This window comes from Heteronotia binoei, chromosome 3, assembly GCF_032191835.1.
Source record: "Heteronotia binoei isolate CCM8104 ecotype False Entrance Well chromosome 3, APGP_CSIRO_Hbin_v1, whole genome shotgun sequence".
Lineage (NCBI taxonomy): Eukaryota > Metazoa > Chordata > Lepidosauria > Squamata > Gekkonidae > Heteronotia > Heteronotia binoei.
Window position 1 is genome coordinate 191,061,632 of NC_083225.1, and position 25,246 is coordinate 191,086,877.

At 49.8% G+C, this 25,246-nt stretch overlaps 1 protein-coding gene across 1 annotated transcript in view; it reads right to left on the reverse strand.

The window, feature by feature from the left end:
* UVRAG (UV radiation resistance associated) overlaps nucleotides 1-25,246 on the reverse strand; it is a 161,991-nt gene that overhangs the window by 82,425 nt on the left and 54,320 nt on the right. Inside the window, exon 7 of the mRNA XM_060235346.1 lies at nucleotides 2,679-2,784. Within this exon, the coding sequence (XP_060091329.1) occupies nucleotides 2,679-2,784 (106 nt within the window). The remainder of the gene's footprint in view (nucleotides 1-2,678; nucleotides 2,785-25,246) is intronic.

A 25,246-nucleotide genomic window follows, 5' to 3' on the forward strand; every position in this document is an offset into this window, starting at 1 on the left:
AAAGCCCCATCAGGCAGACCCATCCTTTAAACAAACCACCTTGATTTGGTCACTTACAATTCTGAGAACAAAGCAGGAGTCAAGTTGCAGCTTTAAGGCCAACCAATTTTTATTCAGAACGTAAGCTTCCGTGTGCTCTTAAGCACACTTCCTCGGACGAGGAATCCGGCACAGTGAGCAAAGCAGAGCCATGGTATTCTGGGCCATTGCCTACCAGCTCTGTACGGCTCTGCTCGCTGTACCGGATTCCTCTTCTGATGAAGTGTGCTTAAGAGCACACAGAAGCGTACATTCTGAATAAAAACTGGCTGGTCTTAAAGGTACAACTGGACTCCTGCTTTGTTCAACTGCTTCAGACCAACACGGCTGCCCGCTTGGATCTAATTATGAGAACAATTACGCGGGACTTATCAAGGTTTTGCAGGGCCTGTAAGACAGAGCAATTCCGCCAGGCTTTTAATTAATCCAGCGGGCGTCCTCTGAAAGTCATCACTTCCCCCAGCCTTTTGCCATTAGGGTGTTATGTCATGCTACTAGCCATCAGCCTCATGGTGTTGACTACCTGTGTCTGAAAGACTGCACTGCTCCTGTTTTGGAAAGTCTGTTCTTAGGGTATTGTTTTAACTTTGTTGTTTTATTGCTGTGAGCCACCCTGAGCCTGCTTGCGGGATAGGGCGGGGTATAAATCTAAAAATTAAATTAAATTAAACAACTAGATCCAGGTCCAGTAGCACCTTAGAGACCACCAAGATTTGGGGTAAGAAGAAGAAGATCATAGTGGATTTATATCCCACCCTCCACTCCGAAGATTCTCAGAGCGGCTCACAATCTCCTTTCCCTTCCTCCCCCACAACAGACACCCTGTGAGGTAGATGAAAATACTGGATTTATATCCCGCCCTCCACTTCGAAGAGTCTCAGAGCGGCTCACAATCTCCTTTATCTTCCTCCCCCACAACAGACACCCTGTGAGGTAGATGAAGATATTGGATTTATATCCCACCCTCCACTCCGAAGAGTCTCAGAGCGCCTCACAATCTCCTTTACCTCTCCCACCCCACAACAGACACCCTGTGAGGTAGATTAAGATATTGGATTTATATCCCGCCCTCCACTCTGAAGAGTCTCAGAGCGGCTCACAATCTCCTTTCCTTTCCTCCCCCACAACAGACACCCTGTGAGGTAGATGAAGATATTGGATTTATATCCCGCCCTCCACTCCGAAGAGTATCAGAGCGGCTCACAATCTCCTTTACCTCCCCCACCCCACAACAGACACTCTGTGAGGTAGATGAAGATATTGGATTTATATCCCGCCCCCCACTCCGAAGAGTATCAGAGCGGCTCACAATCTCCTTTACACCCCCCCCCCTCCACAACAGACACCCTGTGAGGTAGATGAAGATACTGGATTTATATCCCGCCCTCCACTCCAAAGAGTCTCAGAGCAGCTCACAATCTCCTTTACCTTCCTCCCCACAACAGACACCCTGTGAGATAGATGAAGATATTGGATTTATATCCCGCCCTCTACTCCGAAGAGTCTCAGAGCAGCTGACAATCTCCTTTACCTTCCTCCCCCACAACAGACACCCTGTGAGGCAGATGAAGATACTGGATTTATATGCTGCCCTCCACTCCAAAGAGTCTCAGAGCAGTTCACAATCTTCTTTACCTTCCTCCCCCACAACAGACACCCTGTGAAGTGGGTGGGGCTGGAGAGGGCTCTCTCAGCAGCTACCCTTTCAAGGACAACCTCTGCCAGAGCTATGGCTGATCCAGGGTCATGCTAGCAGGTGCAAGTGGAGGAGTGGGGAATCAAACCCGGTTCTCCCAGATAAGAGAGCTCTGGCTGACCCAAGGCCATTCGAGCAGCTGCAAGTGGAGGAGTGGGGAATCAAACCCGGTTCTCCCAGATAAGAGAGCTATGGTTGACCCAAGGCCATTCCAGCAGTTGCAAGCAGAGGAGGGGGGAATCAAACCCGGTTCTCCCAGATAAGAGAGCTCTGGCTGACCCAAGGCCATTCCAGCAGCTGCGAGTGGAGGAGTGGGGAATCAAACCCGGTTCTCCCAGATAAGAGAGCTCTGGCTGACCCAAGGCCATTCCAGCAGCTGCGAGTGGAGGAGTGGGGAATCAAACCCGGTTCTCCCAGATAAGAGAGCTATGGCTGACCCAAGGCCATTCCAGCAGCTGCGAGTGGAGGAGTGGGGAATCAAACCCGGTTCTCCCAGATAAGAGTCCCCACACTTATCCACTACACCAAACTGGCACTTTCTATGAGAGCCCAAGTGGATTTTCAGGGAGCTCTGGCTCTCTAAATCCCTTATTCCAAAAATCTGGTTGGCCTCTAAGAGGCTACTGGGCGCGGGATGTAGCTCTTATACTGCCGACTAACACAGCTACCCTCATGGACGAATGCAGCTGCCTTGTACTGAATTGGACCCCTTAGTGCATCAAAGTCAGTACCATCCTCTCAGAGCAGCAGCAGCACTCCAGGGTCTCTGACTGGGGCCTTCCCCATTACCTACTATCAGATCTTTTAACTGGAGAAGACGGGGAATTGAACCTGGGACCTTCCGCCTGCCAAGCAGCTGCTCCACCACTGCCCCTCCCAGAAACGATCTTTGCTTTAGAGAACAACCCCTAGCGAGCGGAACGGAAAAGATTACGACGCCTACCAGTTCGTTGCTGGTCGAGGTCAGCCGCAGCTTCTCTTCGATCTCTCTTCCTATTTTCTGAACGGTGACCTGAGTCTGTTTAATTGCACACTGGGCCCGGTGCAGCCTGCAAACAAACAAAAAGGACACAGCACGACGTTAAAACACATTTCCCAAATAATCCTGCAACGTCAAACCGTGGTGCATTCCAAAAATACTGGTATGCTGCCTCTCCGGATGGCTCCCCCATTAAAACAGCCAAAACAGAACGATGCAAATAACGGTAAACCTTGCTGGGGGAGCCCCTCCCCCCACTTTCTAAAAACACTTGGACGGCACCAGGAAAAGTGCCCCTGGGCACCACACTGGGGGGCCATGAGATAAATAGTCCTTTTTTGGTTTCATTTACTCCTCAAGTTGTTCTGTAATTAATGACATCCGGGACTTTTCTTTGGTCGAAAAAGCCCAGCAGGAGCTCATTTGCATATTAAGCCACATCCCTGATGTCACCATTGTTTCACACTGGGCTTTTCTGCAGGAGCTCATTTGAATATTAGGCCACACCCCCTGATGTCACCATTGTTTCACACTGGGCTTTTCTTCAGGAGAGGCCCAGCAGGCGCTCATTTGCATAGTAGGCCACACACCCCTGACGGCACCATTGTTTCACACTGGGCTTTTCTGCAGGAGCTCATTTGCATATTAGGCCACACCCCCTGACACCACCATTGTTCCATGCTGGGCTTTTCTGCAGAAAAAAGTCCAGCAGGAGCTTATTTGCATATTAGGCCACACCCACCATTGTTTCACAACTGGGCTTTTCTGCAGGAGCTTATCTGCATATTAGGCCACACCCCTGATGTCACCATTGTTTCACACTGGGCTTTTCTGTAGGAGCCCAGTAGGAGCTTATTTGCATATTAGGCCACACACCCCTGTTGCCAAGCCAGCCGGAACTGTGCTCCTGTGCATTGCTGCTTAAAAACAAAAAGCCCTGACAACAGCTGTGAGTGCCATGCAGTTATCAGGAGCAGGGGACAGGTGATGGAGCTCATTAGCTTTATTCATAAGCATATGCCGCCCCCTCCCCCACCAGCCAAAAGCAACCCAATGCAAGAAAGGAGAGCCCGGGTGAGCGAGGCCTGCTTGGGCTAACTAGATATCCAGCCAGCCCAAGCAGGCCTCACTCTCCTGGGGCTCTCCTGGCCACCACCCCCCACAGTGAAAAGGCCTGCAAGCCACCCGCTGCCCCAAATCACACAAGAAGTGGAGAAAGGGTGGCGCAGGCTTCTCCAGGGGTTAACGAGAGCGGTTGGGGGTGTGGCAAAGCTCCTGGTGGCTGGCTGGCTGCCCGCTCTCCTAATCCAGGGATTGTTATGCAGCTGCACCTCCTATTCAATGGACAATGTTGGTGGGAAGGAGGAGGGGGACCCCTCAGAAAGGTTCAGGAGCTGTGCTCCTGTGAGCTCCTCCTGAATTCGAGGTCTGATCAGGACTGTGCTAAGGATCACCCCTCGCCCCCCACCCTCGTGCATGTTACTCATTAAACGTCCCCCTCTGTTGTTTGCGTATTCTCGCTAACGTAGCTGACGTGGGAATACAAAAATCTTCCCCTTCCCAGATCCAAATGCGCTGAACCGCAGAATAAAGCTATCATCGTTTGGCGTCTTCCTCGCTCGGCATAATATATCCATCCGATATGGATCAAACCCCTCTGCATCGTAAAACAGTTTAAGTCTGCACGTCTCGGAGACCATTCTGCAACTCCACAAATCCCAGGCCCTCTGCGGACGAAGAAAACACGGATGCAGCAAGCCAAACCACATTGCTTCAAAATCTTCACGGTCCGGTTACTCAAAATTAACCTCCCTGGAGCCTCCCTGCTGCAGGGACCCCGCTGAAATAACTCTGCTGACCCATTTATCCTATACCAGCTGGGGGATATATGGAAGGAGTGGAGGCAACTGATACCACCAACTACAGAACTGCAGTCTGTGTTTAGAAGATGATGATGATATTGGATTTATATCCCGCCCTACACTCGGACCCTCAGAGTCTCAGATTCACAATGTCCTCTACCTTCCCCCTCCCCCTTCCACAAGACACCCTGTGAGGTAGGTGGGGCTGAGAGAGCTTTTAACAGCAGCTGCCCTTTCGAGGACAACTCCTACGAGAGCTATGGCTGACCCAAGGCCATTCCAGCAGCTGCAAGCAGAGGAGTGGGGAATCAAACCTGGTTCTCCCAGATAAGAGTCCGCGCACTTAACCACTACACCAAACTGGCTCTTTAGACTGTTATATTAGAATCACAGAGTTGGAAGGGACCTTGAGGGTCATCTAGTCCAACCCCATGCACAATGCAGGAAAACTCACAAACACCTCCCCCTAAATTCACAGGATCTTCATTGCTGTCAGATGGCCATCTAGCTTCTGTTTAAAAACCTCCAAGGAAGGAGAGCCCACCACCTCCCGAGGAAGCCTGTTCCCACTGAGGAACGGTCAGGAAGTTCTTCCTCATGTTGAGCCAGAAACTCTTTTGATTTAATTTCAACCCGTTGGTTCTGGTCCTACCTTCTGGGGCACAGAAAACAATTCCACACCCTCCTCTATAGGACAGCCCTTCAAGTCCTTGAAGATGGTGATCCTATCACCTCTCAGCCGCCTCCTCTCCAGGCTAAACATCCCCATCTCCTTCAACCTTTCCTCATAGGACTCGGTCTCCAGACCCCTCATCATCTAGAGGACAGCCATCAAGTACTTGAATATGGTGATCATATAACCTCTCAGCCGCCTCCTCTCCAGGCGAAACATCCCCAGCTCCTTCAACCTTTCCTCATAGGACTCGGTCTCCAGACCCCTCATCCTCTAGAGGACAGCCCTTCAAGGACTTGAAGATGGTGATCCTATCACCTCTCAGCCGCCTCCTCTCCAGGCTAAACATCCCCAGCTCCTTCAACCTTTCCTCATAGGACTCGGTCTCCAGACCCCTCATCCTCTACATGACAGCCCTTCAAGGACTTGAAGATGGTGATCCTATCACCTCTCAGCCGCCTCCTCTCCAGGCTAAACATCCCCAGCTCCTTCAACCTTTCCTCATAGGACTCGGTCTCCAGACCCCTCATCCTCTAGAGGACAGCCCTTCAAGGACTTGAAGATGGTGATCCTATCACCTCTCAGCCGCCTCCTCTCCAGGCTAAACATCCCCAGCTCCTTCAGCCTTTCCTCATAGGACTCGGTCTCCAGACCCCTCATCATCTAGAGGACAGCCCTTCAAGTACTTCAATATGGTGATCATATAACCTCTCAGCCGCCTCCTCTCCAGGCGAAACATCCCCAGCTTCTTCAACCTTTCCTCATAGGACTCGGTCTCCAGACCCCTCATCCTCTACATGACAGCCCTTCAAGGACTTGAAGATGGTGATCCTATCACCTCTCAGCCGCCTCCTCTCCAGGCTAAACATCCCCATCTCCTTCAACCTTTCCTCATAGGACTCGGTCTCCAGACCCCTCATCATCTAGAGGACAGCCCTTCAAGTACTTCAATATGGTGATCATATAACCTCTCAGCCGCCTCCTCTCCAGGCGAAACATCCCCAGCTTCTTCAACCTTTCCTCATAGGACTCGGTCTCCAGACCCCTCATCTTCTAGAGGACAGCCCTTCAAGTACTTGAAGATGGTGATCCTATCACCTCTCAGCCGCCTCCTCTCCAGGCTAAACATGCCCAGCTCCTTCAACCTTTCCTCATAGGACTCGGTCTCCAGACCCCTCATCCTCTATATGACAGCCCTTCAAGGACTTGAAGATGGTGATCCTATCACCTCTCAGCTGCCTCCTCTCCAGGCTAAACATCCCCAGCTCCTTCAGCCTTTCCTCATAGGACTTGGTCTCCAGACCCCTCACCATCTAATATTGCTTTTAGATTGTATATTGTTTTTATTATATGTATCCGATTTTAACCTTGTATTATTGACTGTTGTTACCTGCTCAGAGCCTATTTGGGAAAGGGCGGGCTATAAATTTAAACAAACAAACAAACAAGAAGGACTACATCCAATTCAGGGAAGGAAAGGCGGAATGAATGAAAAGGAAAGCCGACCTGTTTCAACCGGGATAGCTAACTCGAGGACGCTTCAGAATACTTTTACTGAATCAGACATGACATATTTAGAAGAGAAAATTCCTTCACGTTTCCCCCCCCCCCAAAAAAAAATAAAAAGCAAGGATTTAATTATGCTTCAGGAAGGATTTCCCAGAAGCAAATACTTTAAAAGGAGGCCCTTAAAGAGAAGTTAGCCCCCCTCCCCCCCAAAAAAAACCCAGTAACCAAAGGCATGTAAGCGATCTTGTGACAAAAGGAGCTCTGATATACAAATGATTCATGGCCGTAATTAAAGGCCTAACATCACCCATTTGGTAGCTGCCGTGCCTGACTCCGACTGATCCGTAGGGCTTTAGAGAGAGGAAAGAAAAGAAGACGGAGGTTCTTTTAACCGAGTCGCAGACCCCAAGGCTTGTTGACGCGACAAGCTGCTGCTTCTTTACATTTTACAAATCTTTATTGAAGGAAATGTTAGTATGTACAATAACGATACAGCGAATAGGATTCATTACGGAGTATGGAGACGGAGAAGCCTGAAAAGTAATCATGAGAACATAACAACTGAATTGGTCAAGATTAACTATATAAGCGCCACCGCGCAAAAAGGATTCACAAACTTGCTTGGATAAATTATTGGGGACAGCGGTCTGCACTACTGGGTAGAGTTTGCTGCGGATCGGATTCCACTGTGTGGAATTGTGCATCTTTTAATGTGTCGCGTTAACACTTACATTTTACTTCAAGTCTGTTTTTTAGACTTCTGGTTGGCTTGAGAGACAGTTTGGTGTAGTGGTTAAGTGCGCGGACTCTTATCGGGGAGAACCGGGTTTGATTCCCCACTCCTCCACTTGCAGCTGCTGGAATGGCCTTGGGTCAGCCAGAGCTCTCTTATCTGGGAGAACCGGGTTTGATTCCTCACTCCTCCACTTGCAGCTGCTGGAATGGCCTTGGGTCAGCCAGAGCTCTCTTATCTGGGAGAACCGGGTTTGATTCCCCCCTCCTCCACTTGCACCTGCTGGAATGGCCGTGGGTCAGCCATAGCTCTCTTATCTGGAAGAACCGGGTTTGGTTCCCCACTCCTCCACTTGCAGCTGCTGGAATGGCCTTGGGTCAGCCAGAGCTCTCTTATCTGGGAGAACCGGGTTTGATTCCCCACTCCTCCACTTGCACCTGCTGGAATGGCCTTGGGTCAGCCAGAGCTCTCTTATCTGGGAGAACCGGGTTTCATTCCCGACTCCTCCACTTGCAGCCACTGGAATGGCCTTGGGTCAGCCATAGCTCTCTTATCTGGGAGAACCGAGTTGGATTGCCTGCTCCTCCACTTGCAGCTGCTGGAATAGCCTTGGGTTAGCCATAGCTCTGGCAGAGGTTGTATAAATCTGCAATTCTTCTTCTTCCTCTGTTTGGTGTAGTGGTTAAGTGCGCGGACTCTTATCTGGGAGAACCGGGTTTGATTCCCCACTCCTCCACTTGCAGCTGCTGGAATGGCCTTGGGTCAGCCAGAGCTCTCTTATCTGGGAGAACCGGGTTTGATCCCCCACTCCTCCACTTGCAGCTGCTGGAATGGCCTTGGGTCAGCCATTAGCTCTTGTAGGAGTTGTTCTTCAAAGGGCAGCTTCTGTGAGAGCCCTCTCAGCCCCACCCACCTCACAAGGTGTCTGTTGTGGGGGAAGAAGATAAAGGAGATTGTAAGCCGCTCTGAGACTCTGATTCAGAGAGAAGGGTGGGGTATAAATCTACGGTCTTCTTCTCTGAACACATGAAACTGCCTCATGCTGAAACCTCTGCTCCATCAAAGTCAATCTTGTCTCCTCAGAGTGGAAGGGTCTCAGGCAGAGTTATTTTATTTATTTATTTATTACTTTACATTTATATCCCGCCCTCTCCGCAAGCGGACTTTCACATCACTGATCACGATATCTTTTAACTTGAGACGCTGGGGATTGAACCTGGGACCTTCTGAATGTCAAGCAAAGGCTCTACCACTGAGCCACAGCCCATCTTGTTCTTGCAAGCGCAAGTGAGCTATTCAGCCTGCAGTTGCTGTTGTATGGAGAGATGGGTGTCAGAATACTGGGGAAGAGTTCCACATCTCCTCCAAGACCAAGGCATTTGATGTGATACAGAGACTCAATCTACCGGACAGACCTCCTCTAGAGGTGAAAGACAAAATACTGGCTCCAAATCTGGGGTGTCAAATCTTGCGGCAAAAATTAAAATATTGCTCCTTGCGCTATTCAGAGGTGTCCAAACCTCACCGTTAAAGCATGGAAACCGGTGGAAGTTAGCAGAGGATGATTTATAATGGGCATGTAAAATATGTAGGATATACATCTCTCTCTACTTCCTTAACCCATTTTGGTGTTGCGGGAATGGGATTTTAAAAAAAACCCAAGAATGTAGCAATTTCAGGAGGTATTAGAATTACAGGCACCAGTGCCATATTTGAGGGCGAAAAGGCATTTTTTTGACCCTCCCTGGGTCGGTTGAGCTGGCAGTCCCGCTGGGTCGCTTTTGGGTTTTCCGTGCAGCACAGCTCATTTGCTTGATCCATCGGTGCAGGCTGTTATTCATCACTTACGACGATGCTGGAACTGTGGAAAGCCCTTTGGAAACCTCATTTCATTTATCCTCCGCAACTTGGGAGGCGAGTCAGTATCGCTCCCATTTTACATTTGGGGAACTGTCAGGGCCTTGCGGTTCAGCTGCAGTGAGGAAGAGCTCTCTGCTGAGCTGAAACCTGAACCGAAGACTTCCGGGTTCAGCCACAGATCTCTTATCTGGGAGAACCGGGTTTGATTCCCCACTCCTCCACTTGCAGCTGCTGGAAGGGCCTTGGGTCAGCCAGAGCTCTCTTGTCTGGGAGAACCGGGTTTGATTCCCCACTCCTCCGCTTGCAGCTGCTGGAATGGCCTTGGGTCAGCCAGAGCTCTCTTATCTGGGAGAACAGGGTTTGATTCCCCACTCCTCCGCTTGCAGCTGCTGGAATGGCCTTGGGTCAGCCAGAGCTCTCTTATCTGGGAGAACAGGGTTTGATTCCCCACTCCTCCACTTGCAGCTGCTGGAATGGCCTTGGGTCAGCCAGAGCTCTCTTCTCTGGGAGAACCGGGTTTGATTCCCCACTCCTCCACTTGCAGCTGCTGGAATGGCCTTGGGTCAGCCAGAGCTCTCTTCTCTGGGAGAACCGGGTTTGATTCCCCACTCCTCCACTTGCAGCTGCTGGAATGGCCTTGGGTCAGCCAGAGCTCTCTTATCTGGGAGAACCGGGTTTGATTCCCCCTCTCCTCCACTTGCAGCTGCTGAAATGGCCTTGGGTCAGCCACAGCTCTGCCTTGAAAGGGCAGCTTCTGGGGAGAGCTCTCTCAGCCCCACCCACCTCACAGAGTGTCTGTTGCAGGGGTGGAAGGTAAAGGAGATTGTGAGCCGCACTGAGACTCTGAAATTTGGAGTGGAGGGCAAGATATAAATCCAAATTATTATTATTACTACTACTACTACATTGTAATATATAATGAAATAATTATACAAATCATGGCCCGGTTGCTAACACACCACAGACCGGTACCGGTCCACGGCCTCGGGGGTTGGGACCTCAGCTGTAGACTACCTGCGAATTACCTACATGCCATTCTTACAGCATAATGCGACCACCTGAAACACTTTCCCCTTTAATAAGATTTTAAAGGCCTCTGCAGGTCTGCAATGGCACGTCCAAAGTCAGCCTTCCTTACTTTGGGCTGCCAATCATAGCTACATTATTCCCCGCTTACCTATAAATACCGAACTCGGTGAAGGATTTGAAGCCGAGACTTCCTGAAAGCTATTAGCTTCCAGATTAAAAGTTCTACTGCTGGCTCAAAAAAAAAAAAAAAAAAGCCAACGCACCTTCCCCCCCCCCCCAACAAAAATCCGATAATATTTCAGTTTGCAGCTAATGAGGTCTGATATCATTAGATATTAAGGGACCATAATCCAAAGCCACACAGCCACAACGGGATACTTAAGATATAATCTCTTGCCTCATGACCAAAAAGCAAGCAGAGAGGTTTTAACCTTTAACCCACGACTGCCCACTAAGCACGAAAACAATCGTCATTCCACACCCTCCAAGCCACGAGTGAAAAACAAGCAAGATATTAAAGCAGCACTGTTGACAAGACAACTTCATAAGAACATAAGAGAAGCCATGTTGGATCAGGCCAATGGCCCCTCCAGTCCAACACTCTGTGTCACGCAGCGGCCAAAAACCCCAAGTGCCATCAGGAGGTCCAATAGTGGGGCCAGGACACTAGAAGCTCTCCCACTGTTGCCCCTCCCAAGCACTAAGAATACAGAGCATCACTGCCCCAGACACAAGAACGTAAGAGAAGCCATGTTTGATCAGGCCAATGGCCCATCCAGTCCAACACTCTGTGTCACACAGCGGCCAAAAAACCCAAGTGCCATCAGGAGGTCCAACAGTGGGGCCAGGACACTAGAAGCCCTCCCATTGTGCCCCCCCCCAAGCACCAAGAATACAGAGCATCACTGCCCCAGACAGAGAGTTCCAACAATATGCTGTGGCTAGCAGCCACTGGTGGACCTCTGCTCCAGAGAGCCACACTCGCAATACACTGAGGCACAGCTAGATAGGAGTCCAGTAGAGACCAGCAAGGTTTTCGGGGTATGCGCTTCAGAGGGCTAAAGCTCCCCTCGTCAGATTGACTCTCGAACGCTTATATGCTGAAAATCCTTTCAGTCCGAAGGGCGGTGGGCACAAAGGGTGGCGGGCACAGTTGCGAAATGTCGGCCACAGGGGGCAGAGCCAGCCACAAAGTCCTGGACTCTTGCTCTTTTGTACTTAGATCCAGGTGGGCAGGCATGTTGGTCTGAAGCAGTAGAACAAAGCAGGAGTCAAGTTGCACCTTTAAGACCAACGAAGTTTTATTCGGAACGTAAGCTTTCGTGTGCTAGAAGCACACTTCATCAGACAATAGCATGGAACGGCGAGCAGTCCTAAAAACGTCTCCATGACTCTGCACACTAACTCACTGCCCGCTTTCTTTATCTTTAGGACTGCTTGCCATTCCATGCTATCGTTTGATGAAGCGTGCGAAGAGCACACGAAAGCTTACATTCTGAATAATATGTTGTTGGTCTTAAAGGGGGCGTGGCGTCACAGCGAGAGAAATGGACGCCTAAAGCAACCGCTCTGCCCCAAACCGGTCAAAAACGCTGCGAAAAAAAGCTGTTTACGAACTCCCGGATGGGGAAAAAAAGCAAAGGAAAACCAGCCTGAACCGAACTGGAAAACCAAGGGGAAAAAAATCGCAGGCGGTAAGCTCCTTCTTTATAAAACCTCCGTTAGTTAAAAAACAGGGAGCGGATACAAGCAGCTTCAAAATGGAGGCCGGAACTGCTACAAGTGGGGAAATGGATGAACAAGATGATGTAGCCCCGGTAAAAAAGGCTGACTTAAATGAAATGGAATACAATCTTTTGGCAAAATTAAAGGTGTAACTTGACTTGCTTTGCTCTTTTGTACTGTTCTCTCTCTCTTGGCTTGACTTCGCGAACGAAGATTTAAGAAGGGTGTAGTAGTCCACGTCTGCTGCAGGCTCGCTGGTGGCTGACAAGACCAATGCGGGACAGGCAGGTCCGGCCACAGTGGCTGCAGGGAAAAGTCTGATTTGGGTTGGTGCTGTAGCAGTGCGATTCTTCCTCAATCTCCTTTTGTCCTCAAGACCAGCTATGCGTGCGTTCTCAAAAGAAGAGACAGCCTGGTGGATGGTGTGCCTCCATGCTTTGCGATCTGAGGCTAGGTCAGACCACTGGTGATGGTTGATGCGACAGGTGCCAAGGGATTTCTTCAAGGAGTCCTTGTACCCCTTCTTTGGTGCCCCTCTATTTCGATGGCCGGTGGAGAGTTCGCCATACAGGGCAATCTTGGGAAGGCGGTGGTTTTCCATCCTAGAAATATGCCCTGCCCAGCGCAGCTGCGTCTTCAACAGCAGTGCCTCGATGCTGGTAACCTCCACCCGCTTGAGAACTTCAGTGTTGGTCACAAAGTCACTCCAGTGGATGTTGAGGATGGTGCGAAGGCAGCGCTGATGAAAGCGCTCAAGGAGTCGCAGGAGATGACAGTATAAAACCCACGATTCGGAGCCTTTTGTACTGTTACAGACAGACTAACATGCGGGCCCAAAGCTACAGGGGGGGGGGCTGTGGGGACACTGCCCCCAAATTCCAGGTAGGAGCCCCGACTCCCAGGGGGCCCTCCAGGGCACAGCCTCGTCCTCCCCCCTTTTTTTGCCATGGCTGATCCAGCAAAGCGTCATCAGCGGCAACCAGAGCTGGGAATGCGGAGCAGGACACAGTGCGCTGAAGCGGCAAAAAGTCAACTCCTCTAAAACTCAACTGGAAAAAAAACCAGAATGAAGAATTCCTTGGTTCCTATACCTACAAATGTCAACATTTCCCCCTTATTGCGTAAATCTTTAACAAGACCTTTCACTGACATTGAATTTGTATTTTAAAAACTTCAATGGGAGAACGGCTGGCTTGCTATCTAAGTTGTACAAAACAGCACTGGAAATCAATACTCGCAAAGCGACAAAACATCAATCCCACCGGACAACAGGTTGGGGCAGAGAACTGCAGGGAGAAGACTGGGATTTGATTTGGAATTCTTCTGCAACCAGGAGAATTGTTAAGCAAACTTACCTAAATCAGACTAAAAGGACTGAGTCTTAACTGAAATAAGAACCTGCAGTATTTTACAGTTGGACCGCAAGGAAGGCCGAGCGCAGAAGAATAGATACTTTCGAGCTGTGGTGCTGGAGAAGACTCTTGAGAGCCCCTTGGACTGCAAGAAGATCAAATCAGTCAGTCCTAAGGGAAATCAACCCAGACTGTTCCCTGGAAGGTCAGATGCTGAAGCTGAAGCTCAAATACTTTGGCCACCCAATGAGAAGGTAGCACTCCCTGGAGAACACTGTTGAGAGTCCCTTGGACTGCAAGAAGATCCAATCAGTCAGTCCTAAGGGAAATAAACCCAGACTGTTCCCTGGAAGGTCAGATGCTGAAGCTGAAGCTCAAATACTTTGGCCACCCAATGAGAAAGGAGCACTCCCTGGAGAAGACCCTGATGCTGGGAAAGACAAAAGGCAAAAGAAGAAAGGAAAAGTCCCCTGTGCAAGCACCAGTCGTTTCCGACTCTGGGGGTAATGTTGCTTTCACAACGTTTTCAAGGCGGTCTTTTTACGGGGTGGTTTGCCATTCCCCATTCATTTACACTCCCCCCCCCCCCCCCCAGCAAGCTGGGTACTCATTTTACCGACCTCGGAAGGATGGAAGGCTGAGTTAACCTCGAGCTGGCCACCTGAACCCAGCATGTGCAGAGCTTAGGACTGCAGTACTGCAGCTTTGGGACGGCAAAAGTTGAGATGGCTGGAGAGCGTTACTGATGTGACTCACATGAATTTGAGCGGACTTCGGAGGATGGTGGAAGACAGGAGGGCCTGGCGTGACTTTATCCACGGGGTCGCAAAGAGTCGGACTCGACTGTGCGACTGAACAACAGCAAACTGTTTTATAGATTATATCCTGTTACTTGCTCTTTGTACGTAAAGGTGTTTGTTTACTATTTCTTGAAAAAATAAAACTTTATATATATATTTTTTAAAAAGCAGCAAGCAGAGCGGAGGGAGGCAGAGGAGTGGGAGATGAAGGAAGCCACATGGAATGGGCCAGGGAAGGGGGGATGGATGAAGCTGCTGGCTGCAAAGCGCTGGGGTGGGGGAGAGAGAGGTGGAATGAAACCCATCTTGTTTGCACGCAAGGAGCAGTCTCTTCTTGACTCCAAAGCTTTCAGGTTGGCTGCCTCCACTTGGCCACGTTCAGAGCTTTGGCCCCTACCCCGGAAAACTTCTGAGAAGCAGCATGCTCCGCAGTGGATGGGAAAGGGGGCCCCCTGACTTTTTTTTTAAAAGCTCCCCGACTTTTACAGTCCTGCCTATGGCCCTGCTAACGTGACTTCCCATCTTGATCTACCTTCATGCAATTTTTATTTAGAACGTAAGCTTTCGTGTGCTCTTAAGCACACTTAACATGAGAAATTAAGAGAAGCCTTGTTGGATCAGGCCAATGGCCCATCCAGACCAACACTCTGTGTCACATAAGAACATAAGAGAAGCCATGTTGGATCAGGCCAATGGCCCATCCAGTCCAGCACTCTATGTCACATAAGAACATAAGAGAAGCCATGTTGGATCAGGCCAATGGCCCCTCCAGTCCAGCACTCTGTGTCACATAAGAACATAAGAGAAGCCATGTTGGATCAGGCCAATGGCCCATCCAGTCCAACACTCTGTGTCACATAAGAGAAGCCATGTTGGATCAGGACAATGGCCCATCCAGTCCAACACTCTGTGTCACATGAGAACATAAGAGAAGCCATGTTGGATCAGGCCAATGGCCTATCCAGTCCAGCACTCTGTGTCACATAACAACATAAGAGAAGCCATGTTGGATCAGGCCAATGGCCCATCCAGTCCAACACTCTGTGTCACATAAGAGAAGCCATGTTGGATCAGGACAATGGCCCATCCAGTCCAGCACTCTGTGTCACATAAGAACATAAGAGAAGCCATGTTTGATCAGGCCAATGGCCCATCCAGTCCAACACTCTGTGTCACATGAGAACATAAGAGAAGCCATGTTGGATCAGGCCAATGGCCCATCCAGTCCAACACTCTGTGTCACATGAGAACATAAGAGAAGCCATGTTGGATCAGGACAATGGCCCATCCAGTCCAACACTCTGTGTCACATGAGAACATAAGAGAAGCCATGTTGGATCAGGCCAATGGCCCATCCAGTCCAACACTCTGTGTCACATAAGAGAAGCCATGATGGATCAGGCCAATGGCCCCTCCAGTCCAACACTCTGTGTCACATAAGAACATAAGAGAAGCCATGTTGGATCAAGCCAATGGCCCATCCATTCCAACACTCTGTGTCACACAGTGGCCAATATATATATACACACACACATATATATACAAACTGTGCCTAATAGCCACTGATGGACCCCTGCTCCATATTTTTATCCAATCCCCTCTTGAAGCTGGCTATGCTTGTAGCCACCACCACCTCCTGTGGCAGTGAATTCCACATGTTAATCACCCTTTGGGTGAAGAAGTACTTCCATTTATCTGTTTTAACCTTCATCAGACGAGGAATCCAGCACAGTGAGCAAAGCCATACATAGCTGAGCAGAGCCATACATAGCTGGTAGGCAGTGGACTGCAAGAAGATCCAATCAGTCAGTCCTAAGGGAAATCAGCCCAGACTGTTCCCTGGAAGGTCAGATGCTGAAGCTGAAGCTCAGATACTTTAGCTACCCAATGAGAAGGGAACACTCACTGGAGAAGATCCTGATGCTGGGAAAGACAGAAGGCCAACGAAGAAGGCGACGGCAAAAGAGGAGATGTCTGGACAGCGTTACTGATGTAACTAACATGAATTTGAGCAGACTTCGGAGGATGGTGGAAGACAGGAGGGATCTGGCGTGACTTGGTCCATGGGGTCGCAAAGAGTCTGACTCGACTGTGCAACTGAACAACAACAGGAAATGTGTTTATAGGTGGCATTGAGCTCATGGGCATCATACTTGGGCCTCTTGCTTTGGACTCACCATCAGTAGACAAGATTCATTGGAAATGACAACGATGCTAGGAAAAGCTGAAGACGTCAGGAAAAGAGCATCCACGTCTGAGGTGGATGGACTCCATGTCTAGGAAGCCCTGGCCCTCAGTTTGCAACATCTGAGCAAGGGTATTTAGGACAGTAGTTCTGGAGCTCATTACTTCATAGAGTAGCCATAAGTTGGAAGCCACTTGACGACAAGGAGCACACACAAACTTAAATGCAGAAACAACTACTTCCTTGCTTTTTTGCTACGTATTAACTGTCAAGATTCCTTTCGAAAGTTCTGGTGTTGAAGACCATCACCGCCCAACTCGAGCTCAAGGTTTTGGTTGCAAAAACGTTCTCAAAAACTAGTCCATTCCTTCAAGCTCCTCCAGGATGGCTTGCCCAGATCCACGATTTGGGCGCCTGCCCCTGGCCCTCAGAAGCACGGAGATTCCTGGAGGCAGGCGGGGGCTTCTGAAGTCTGCTCATCATCTTCTTGTCATCTCGGCTTTGTAAGCGGCGCATCCAAGCTCCTAGCCAAACGCTCGCATCCTGTCGTTTCCTTGGCCGCGTTTCCGTGCGGCTTGCCAAGACGTTTTCCAGCGGCGAGGCTAAAAATAAGAAGCCTCCTTCCAGATGTAGCTGAAAGCAGAGGGAAACGGAGGCTTGGCCAATAAAGCTATTGCATAAGAATGACACAACTCGGCGCCCGGATCTGCCTTGGTATCTTCTCGCCAACACCAATTTCGTGTTTGTCAAAAGAGGTGTTTGTCCTGGTTTTTTTTCCCCCAGTGAACTCAGGCCAGGCAATATCTATTTGACCTGTGTCTCATCATGCTAGTTACCAAGGTCTCAGGATTCTCACTATAATATAGTGGGTTTGATGCATGGAAGAGGCGAGGTGGCAGTGAACATCAGCTCTTTATTAGGTACAGCAGGGGTGGCCAACGGTAGCTCTCCAGATGTTTTTTTGCCTACAACTCCCATCAGCCCCAGCTAGCATGGCCAATGGCTGGGGCGGATGAGAGTTGTAGGGGGAAAACATCTGGATAGCTACCATTGGCCATCCCTGAGGTACAGCATAAGATAGGCTGCACTTAAGGACTCAGCAACTGCGCCAAATGCATACAACTCGGGGTTCCCACGCAAGCACGCTATTGGGTCAGTCAAACCACCAGAGGGGCTGTGATTGGTGCAGGGCAGCTGAGATTTGGTTCCTCCTACCCATTGTCCCAGGGTCCCCAAGCTCCGTCTATATCAGGTGGGACAGTGGCTCAGTGGTAGAGAATCTGCTTGGTAAGCAGAAGGTCTCAGGTTCAATCCCCGGCATCTCCAACGAAGAAAAGAGTCCAGGCAAACAGGTGTGAAAAACCTCAGCTTGAGACCTTGGAGACCCACTGCCAGTTTGAGCAGACAAGACTGACCGTGGAGGACTGAGGGTCTGATTCAGTATAAGGCAGCTTCATATGTATGGCTTCAATGAGCCTGACAGGAACACCCATTCCAGCCTTCCATTGAGTCAGCATACACAAAACTCACTCTGTCTCCCACTGCGTATTATTATAAGCCCACAGTTCAACGGTCAAACTCAATACAATACAGGGGAATACAATATAAGAGAAGCTATACTAGCCAGGAGAGTTTCAGAGCATTGGTCGACTTTAATTTGGACCAGTGCTTCCAACATAAGAACATAAGAGAAGCCATGTTGGATCAGGCCAATGGCCCATCCAGTCCAACACTCTTGTGTCACATAAGAACATAAGAGAAGCCATGTTGGATCAGGCCAGTGGCCCATCCAGTCCAACACTCTGTGTCACATAAGAACATAAGAGAAGCCATGTTGGATCAGGCCAACGGCCCATCCAGTCCAACACTGTGTGTCATGTAAGAACATGAGAGGCCATGTTGGATCAGGCCAATGGCCCATCCAGTCCAACACTCTGTGTCACATAAGAACATAAGAGAGGCCATGTTGGATCAGGCCAACGGCCCATCCAGTCCAACACTCTGTGTCACAGAAGAACATAGGAGAAGCCATGTTGGATCAGGCCAATGCCCATCCAGTCCAACACTCTGTGTCACATAAGAGAAGCCATGTTGGAGCAGGCCAATGGCCCTTCCGGTCCAACACTCTGTGTCACATAAGAACATCAGAGAAGCCATGTTGGAACATTTCTTATATAAATGTTGAAAAAGAAACATTTTTATTTAATGTTTTGATGCCACATGGTTCTGTATTTGGTATAGTGGTTTGGTGTAGTGGTTAAGTGTGCAGACTCTTATCTGGGAGAACCGGGTTTGATTCTCCACTCCTCCACTTGCTCCTGCTGAAATGGCCTTGGGTCAGCCAGAGCTCTCTTATCTGGTTTGATTCCCCACTCCTCCACTTGCAGCTGCTGGAATGGCCTTGGGTTAGCCATAGCTCTCTTATCTGGGAGAACTGGGTTTCATAACTCTCTTATCTGGGAGAACTTGCAGCTGCTGGAATGGCCTTGGGTCAACCATAGCTCTCTTATCTCCTTGTGAGGTAGGTGGAGTTGAGAGAGCTCTCCCGGAACTGCTCTTGAGCAGAACGTCTTTGAAAGAACTTGTGGCAGACCCAAGGACATATCAGCAGAAGTGTATGTGGAGGAGTGAGGAATCAACCTGGTTTTCCCCGATAAGACTCCACACACTTAACCAACTACACCAAACTGGCTCTATGCGGCCCATGACCCCTCTTCCAGCTACGTCCACACGGCTGGCGGTGGTGGGGGAATGAGGGTTGGCTAGCATTGATTCCTTGCCCATACAACATGGCTGAAGACAACTGGTTTGGAAAAAAAAATCAGCGACAAAAAATACACAACAACCTCTCCGGTGGTTTGTATGACCAGCTTCTTGGGAAGAAGCGCTCTACGTCCTCACTGCTATATCGAGAGAGACAGGCAAGCGATTGCTATGCAAACACAGATTCTAGCGATCGGCAATTCTCGCATGCCTTGTTTAAACCATCTCCAGACCTGAGCTTGGATTTGAGGGAAGCAAAGTAATTTGAGAAAACAGGTTGATGAACGCCAAATATACACGCGGCACATTTGCGAGGCGATTCTTCCCCGCTCCACGAGATGATTGCCCTTTAAGTAAGCAACCTTTCAAATCCGTTCCAGTTGCTCCGCAGAATAATTGCATCTGATTTGGTTCCACAATCGATTCTTGCTTACGCTGAAGAAGCAAGCGCTGCTATTAACCAGGCATCAAGCAATCGCAATCGGATCCCACCCCAAAATTGCAATAATCCCCCTGACAAAACGGCGAGGGCTTGGAAGCTCGCCCAACTCTGACCCCTTTCAACTTAAACAGATATCACGGTCAAAAATTATATAGTATGTCCATGGACTGTTATATATTAAAACGGGGCGGGGAACATAGGAGAAGCCATGTTGGAGCAGGCCAGTGGCCCATCCAGTCCAACACTCTGTCACACAGTGGCAAAAACAAAAACCCAAGTGCCATCAGGAGGTTCACAATTGGGGCTAGCAGCCCATCCACTTTGCCCCCCCACCCCCCAAGCACCAAGAATACAGAGCATCACTGCCCCAGACAGAGAGTTCCAACAATACACTGTGGCTAATAGCCACTGATGGACCTCAGCTCCGGATGTTAATCTAATCCCCTCTTGAAGCTGGCTATGCTTGTAGTCGCCGCCACCTCCTGTGGCAGTGAATTCCACATGTGAATCACCCTTTTATCAGTTCTCACCCGACTGCTCAGCAATTTCATGGAGTGCCCACGAGTTCTCGTAATTGTGAGAAAGGGAGAAAAGGGCTTCTTTCTCTACCTTCTCAGTGCCATGCATAATCTTGTCAACCTCTATCATGTCACTCCCTCAGTAGGCCCTGTAAAAAGAGCCCCGTAAGCTCTTGGAGGATTGGCTACATCAGGGGTGGGTGGGCCTAATATTGAAGAAGAAGACTGCAGATTCATACCCCACCCTTCTCTCTGAATCAAAGACTCAGAGCAGCTTACAATCTCCTATATCTTCTTCCCCCACAACAGACACCCTGTGAGGTGGGTAGGGCTGAGAGGACTCTCCCAGCAGCTGCCCCTTCGAGGACAACACCTGTGATACCTATGGCTGACCCAAGGCCATTCCAGCAGCTGCAAGTGGAGGAGTGGGGAATCAAACCTGGTTCTCCAAGATGAGAGTCTGAACACTTAACTACTACACCAAACTAGCTCTCTGATGGAACTCTCTGCCTGGAACAGTGATGCTCTGTATTCTTGGTGCTTGGGGTGGGGGGGGGGGGCAACAGTGGGAGAGCTTCTAGTGTCCTGGCCCCACTGATGGATCTCCTGATGGCGCCTGGTTTTTTGGCCACTATATGACAGAGTGTTGGACTGGATGGGCCATTGGCCTGATCCAACATGGCTTCTCTTATGTTCTTATGTGACACAGAGTGTTGGACTGGATGGGCCATTGGCCTGAACCAACATGGCTTCTCTTATGTTCTTATGTGACACAGAGTGTTGGACTGGGTGGGCCATTGGGCTGATCCAACAGGGCTTCTCTTATGTCCTTAAGTGACAAAGAGTGTTCGAATGGATGGGCCATTGGCCTGATCCAACATGGCTTCTCTTATGTTCTTATGTGACACAGAGTGTTGGACTGGATGGGCCACTGGCCTGATCCATCATGGCTTTTCTTATGTTATGTGACACAGAGTGTTGGACTGGATGGGCCATTGGCTTGATCCAACATGGCTTCTCTTATGTTCTTATGTGACACAGTGTTGGACTGGAAGGGCCATTGCCCTGATCTAACAGGGCTTCTCTTATGTCCTTATGTGACACAGAGTGTTCGAATGGATGGGCCATTGGCCTGATCCAACATGGCTACTCTGATGTTCTTATGTGACACAGAGTGTTGGACTGGAGGAGCCATTGGTCTGATCCAACATGGCTTCTCTTATGTTCTTAGTAGGCAAAGGAGTTCCTGCTAAAAAAAGGTCCCAGTTCAGGATAAACTGGGGAGGGGAGAACTGTGCATTTGAGCCCAAACCCTATGGAGGAAGGATGGAGTCTACCAGTCAAAAGAGCCATCTGACCAACCAGTCAAAAGAAAACTTTGACTGGAGCTGTCTCTATTCAGACCCTTCCTGTTTCTGATATGTGCCGCAGTCAGTCGACCCAACAGCTCGCCGCCATCAACCTTCCCAAACGGCTGGATGCTGATCGGCCTCCTTCTCTCTCTTTCCCCCCACCTACAGACAGCATGTGCTTCATTCTTGGCCACGAGCCATGAATGTGCAGACTAAATACGACAGTCGCACATCCTACAGCTATTTCTCACAAGAGAAATAAATACAGGGAAAGGTCAGGCTGGCCAAAACAACCTTAGTTTACTCCGGGTTTATTTAAACAAAAAGTAACGACCGCTGGGGATTTAAAGAACAAGAGCGAGCGTTTTTTTTGGCAACGGGAGAGATACGGGATACCCGAGCGCCAAACACCCAGTGCCGTTATTAAAAAGGGCTTCGATTAAAATGGGGGTTTTAAAATATAAATATGAAACCTGAACAAACAAGCCTTTATGCTTGCCTAGAGACTGGATTCTAAAGAGGTACGGCGACGCTAGCCGAGTACATAACCGCACACCCGAATCCTACAGAACAGTACAATTAAGCTGACATTTTGTCTTTGGCATTTCCTTTCCCTATCAGCGTTTCCTACAGGCGTTTCCGCTTTATATTCCACCTCGTCCTCATCCAGTCCCTTGAGCAGTGTGACCGACTGCCAATACCGTGATCAGGCGCGAGCCAAGAGGAGGGAGGAGACGCACGGTCCGAGCAAGAGCTCTTCCTGAATCATCCCCAGCTTCCTGTGTGACATTCGGCAAGCAACACTGCAGCACAGGAAGAGGAGAGTCCAAATGCTGAATGGTCCAACAGCTTTGCATGCACTTGGGATGAATGGGTCTCTTAAAAGCCAACAAAAACCGAGGACAAAAGATTTCATTCCAAGATTTCCTGTTCAGCCTACCCTGCGATCCAACCCAAAGGTGGTAAATACCTGTCCCTAGAGGCGGCAGGTTAGGAGCCCCGTGGCACAGAGTGGTAAAGCTGCAGTACTGCAGTCTGAACTCTCTGCTCACGACCTGAGTTCGATCCCAGTGGAAGCTGGTTTTAGGTAGCTGGCTCCAGGTTGACTCAGCCTTCCATCCTTCCAAGGTCGGTCAAATGAGTCCCCGGCTTGCTGGAAGGGGTGGGGGGGGGAGTGTAGATGACTGGGGAAGGCAACGGCAAACCACCCCATAAAAAGTCTGCCGTGAAAACATTGTGAAACACCACCCCAGAGTCGAAAACAGCTGGTGCTTGCACAGGGGACTACCTTTACCTTTACTTTAGAGGCAGCAGGAACATGACTGACAAAATGCTCAATTACTCACAAGCTCTTTTTTCCTATAGGGATCTCTGAAAAACATCTGTTTTAATGCAAATTAAACCAAGAGGATCCCTGACCTGGATGGTCCAACAGAGCTCAACAGATCTCAAAATCTAAGCAGGGTTGGCCGTAGTTAGTAATGGAATAAGAATATAAGAGAAGCCATGTTGGATCAGACCAATGGCCCCTCCAGTCCAACACTCTGTGTCACATAAGAACATAAGAGAAGCCATGTTGGATCAGGCCAATGGCCCATCCAGTCCAACACCCTGTGTCACATAAGAACATAAGAGAAGCCCTGTTGGATCAGGCCAATGGACCATCCAGTCCAACACTCTGTGTCACATAAGAGAAGCCATGTTGGATCAGACCAATGGCCCCTCCAGTCCAACACTCTGTGTCACACAGTGGTCAAAAAACCAGGTGCCATCAGGAGGTCTGTCAGTGGGGCTAGGACACTAGAAGCCTTCCCAATGTGCCCCCCAAGCACCAAGAATACAGAGCATCACTGCCCCAGACATAAGGCCATAAAAGAAGCCGTGTCGGATCAGGCCAATGGCCCATCCAGTCCAACACTCTGTGTCACACAAAGGTCAAAACACCAGGTGCCATCAGGAGGTCCCTCAGTGGGGCCAGGACACTAGAAGCCCTCCCACTGTCCCCCCTCCAAGCACCAAGAATACAGAGCATCACTGCCCCAGACAGAGAGTTCCATCTATATACTTTGACTAATAGCCACTGATGGAACTCTACTCCATATGTTTATCCAATCCCATCTTGAAGCCACCTATGCTTGTAGCTGCCACCACCTCCTGTGGCAGTGAATTCCAGTGAATTCCATGAATTCCAAGCACTTTTTGGGTGAAGAAGGACTTCTTTTTATCTGTTCTAACCTGACTGTTCAGCAATTTCATGGAGTGCCCACAAGTTCTTGTACTGTGAGAAAGGGAGAAAAAGACTTCTCTGCCTTCTACAGATCTAGGATGGGAGACCACTGAGGAAGTCCAGGGCCGCTACACAGAGGCAAGCAACGGCGAACCACCTCTGACCTCCACTTTCCCCTGAGCACCACACTGCGATTGACGACCTCTGCTTTGGGATATTTGAGAATTCTGGTTCACAGGCCAGAAAAGCACTTCGGTAATGTCCAGGCATCAGCAGAAATTGTGGCTTGTTCCAAACTAGGAAGTCTTTACTTCAGCATGCCAATTGAAGAAGGAACAGAATACTTAAGCCCAAGGACTACCATTGCTGATGAACCATTTCAGGTTTTCATTCGGATTCTACACAAGGCCGATGTGGATACCTGCAACCTCTGAGGCCTCACGACAGAATCCTCCTGTACATCTTCCAAAACTGAACAACTCTGGGAACAAGTTACTTTTGTGCACAGGTGGATCCGGCACTTATTTTAAAGCAGTGGTCCCCAACCTTTTTGGCCCCAGGGACCGGCTCCAGGGCCAGCCCGCTAACCGCAGCCCAGAGCAGGCAGGGTGGGGGGACCCAATTCGGCCTCCTTCCTCCTGTTTTTCTCCCCCATTTTCCTCCTCTCTCCTCCCCCCGCCATGCAGCCTCGCCACCTCTTAAAGGTGAAGAAGAAGAAGATATTGGATTTATATCCCGCCCTCCACTTTGAAGAGTCTCAGAGCGGCTCACAATCTCCTTTACCTTCCTCCCCCACAACAGACACCCTGTGAGGTGGGTGGGGCTGGAGAGGGCTCTCACAGCAGCTGCCCTTTCAAGGACAACCTCTGCCAGAGCTACGGCTGACCCAAGGCAATTCCAGCAGCTGCAAGTGGAGGAGTGGGGAATCAAACCCGGTTCTCCCAGATAAGAGAGCTCTGGCTGACCCAAGGCCATTCCAGCAGCTGCAAGTGGAGGAGTGGGGAATCAAACCCGGTTCTCCCAGATAAGAGAGCTCTGGCTGACCCAAGGCCATTCCAGCAGCTGCAAGTGGAAGAGTGGGGAATCAAACCTGGTTCTCCCAGATAAGAAAGCTAAGGCTGACCCAAGGCCATTCCAGTAGATGCAAGTGGAGGAGTGGGGAATCAAATCCAGTTCTCCCAGATAAGAGTCCGCACACTTAACCACTACACCAAACTGGCTCTCCTACACCTATAAGGTGCCACTTGACTCCTACTTTGTTCTAATGCTTCAGACGAACAGGGCTGCCCACCTGGATCTATCCTCCTTCCCCACCCTCACCCTGTTTTCTTCCTTCGCCCCCTCCCCGTGCAGCCTCGTCACCTCTTCCCCCCCAACCTGTTTTTTTTTCCATTTTAAGGCTGGGGAAGGGGTGGTGAAGTCCTCCCAGGCTGCTCCCCCGCTGCTTGGGGGGTGGGGGGAACCGCCAAAGTCAGTGGCAGCCGAGGGCACGTCTCGCCCCA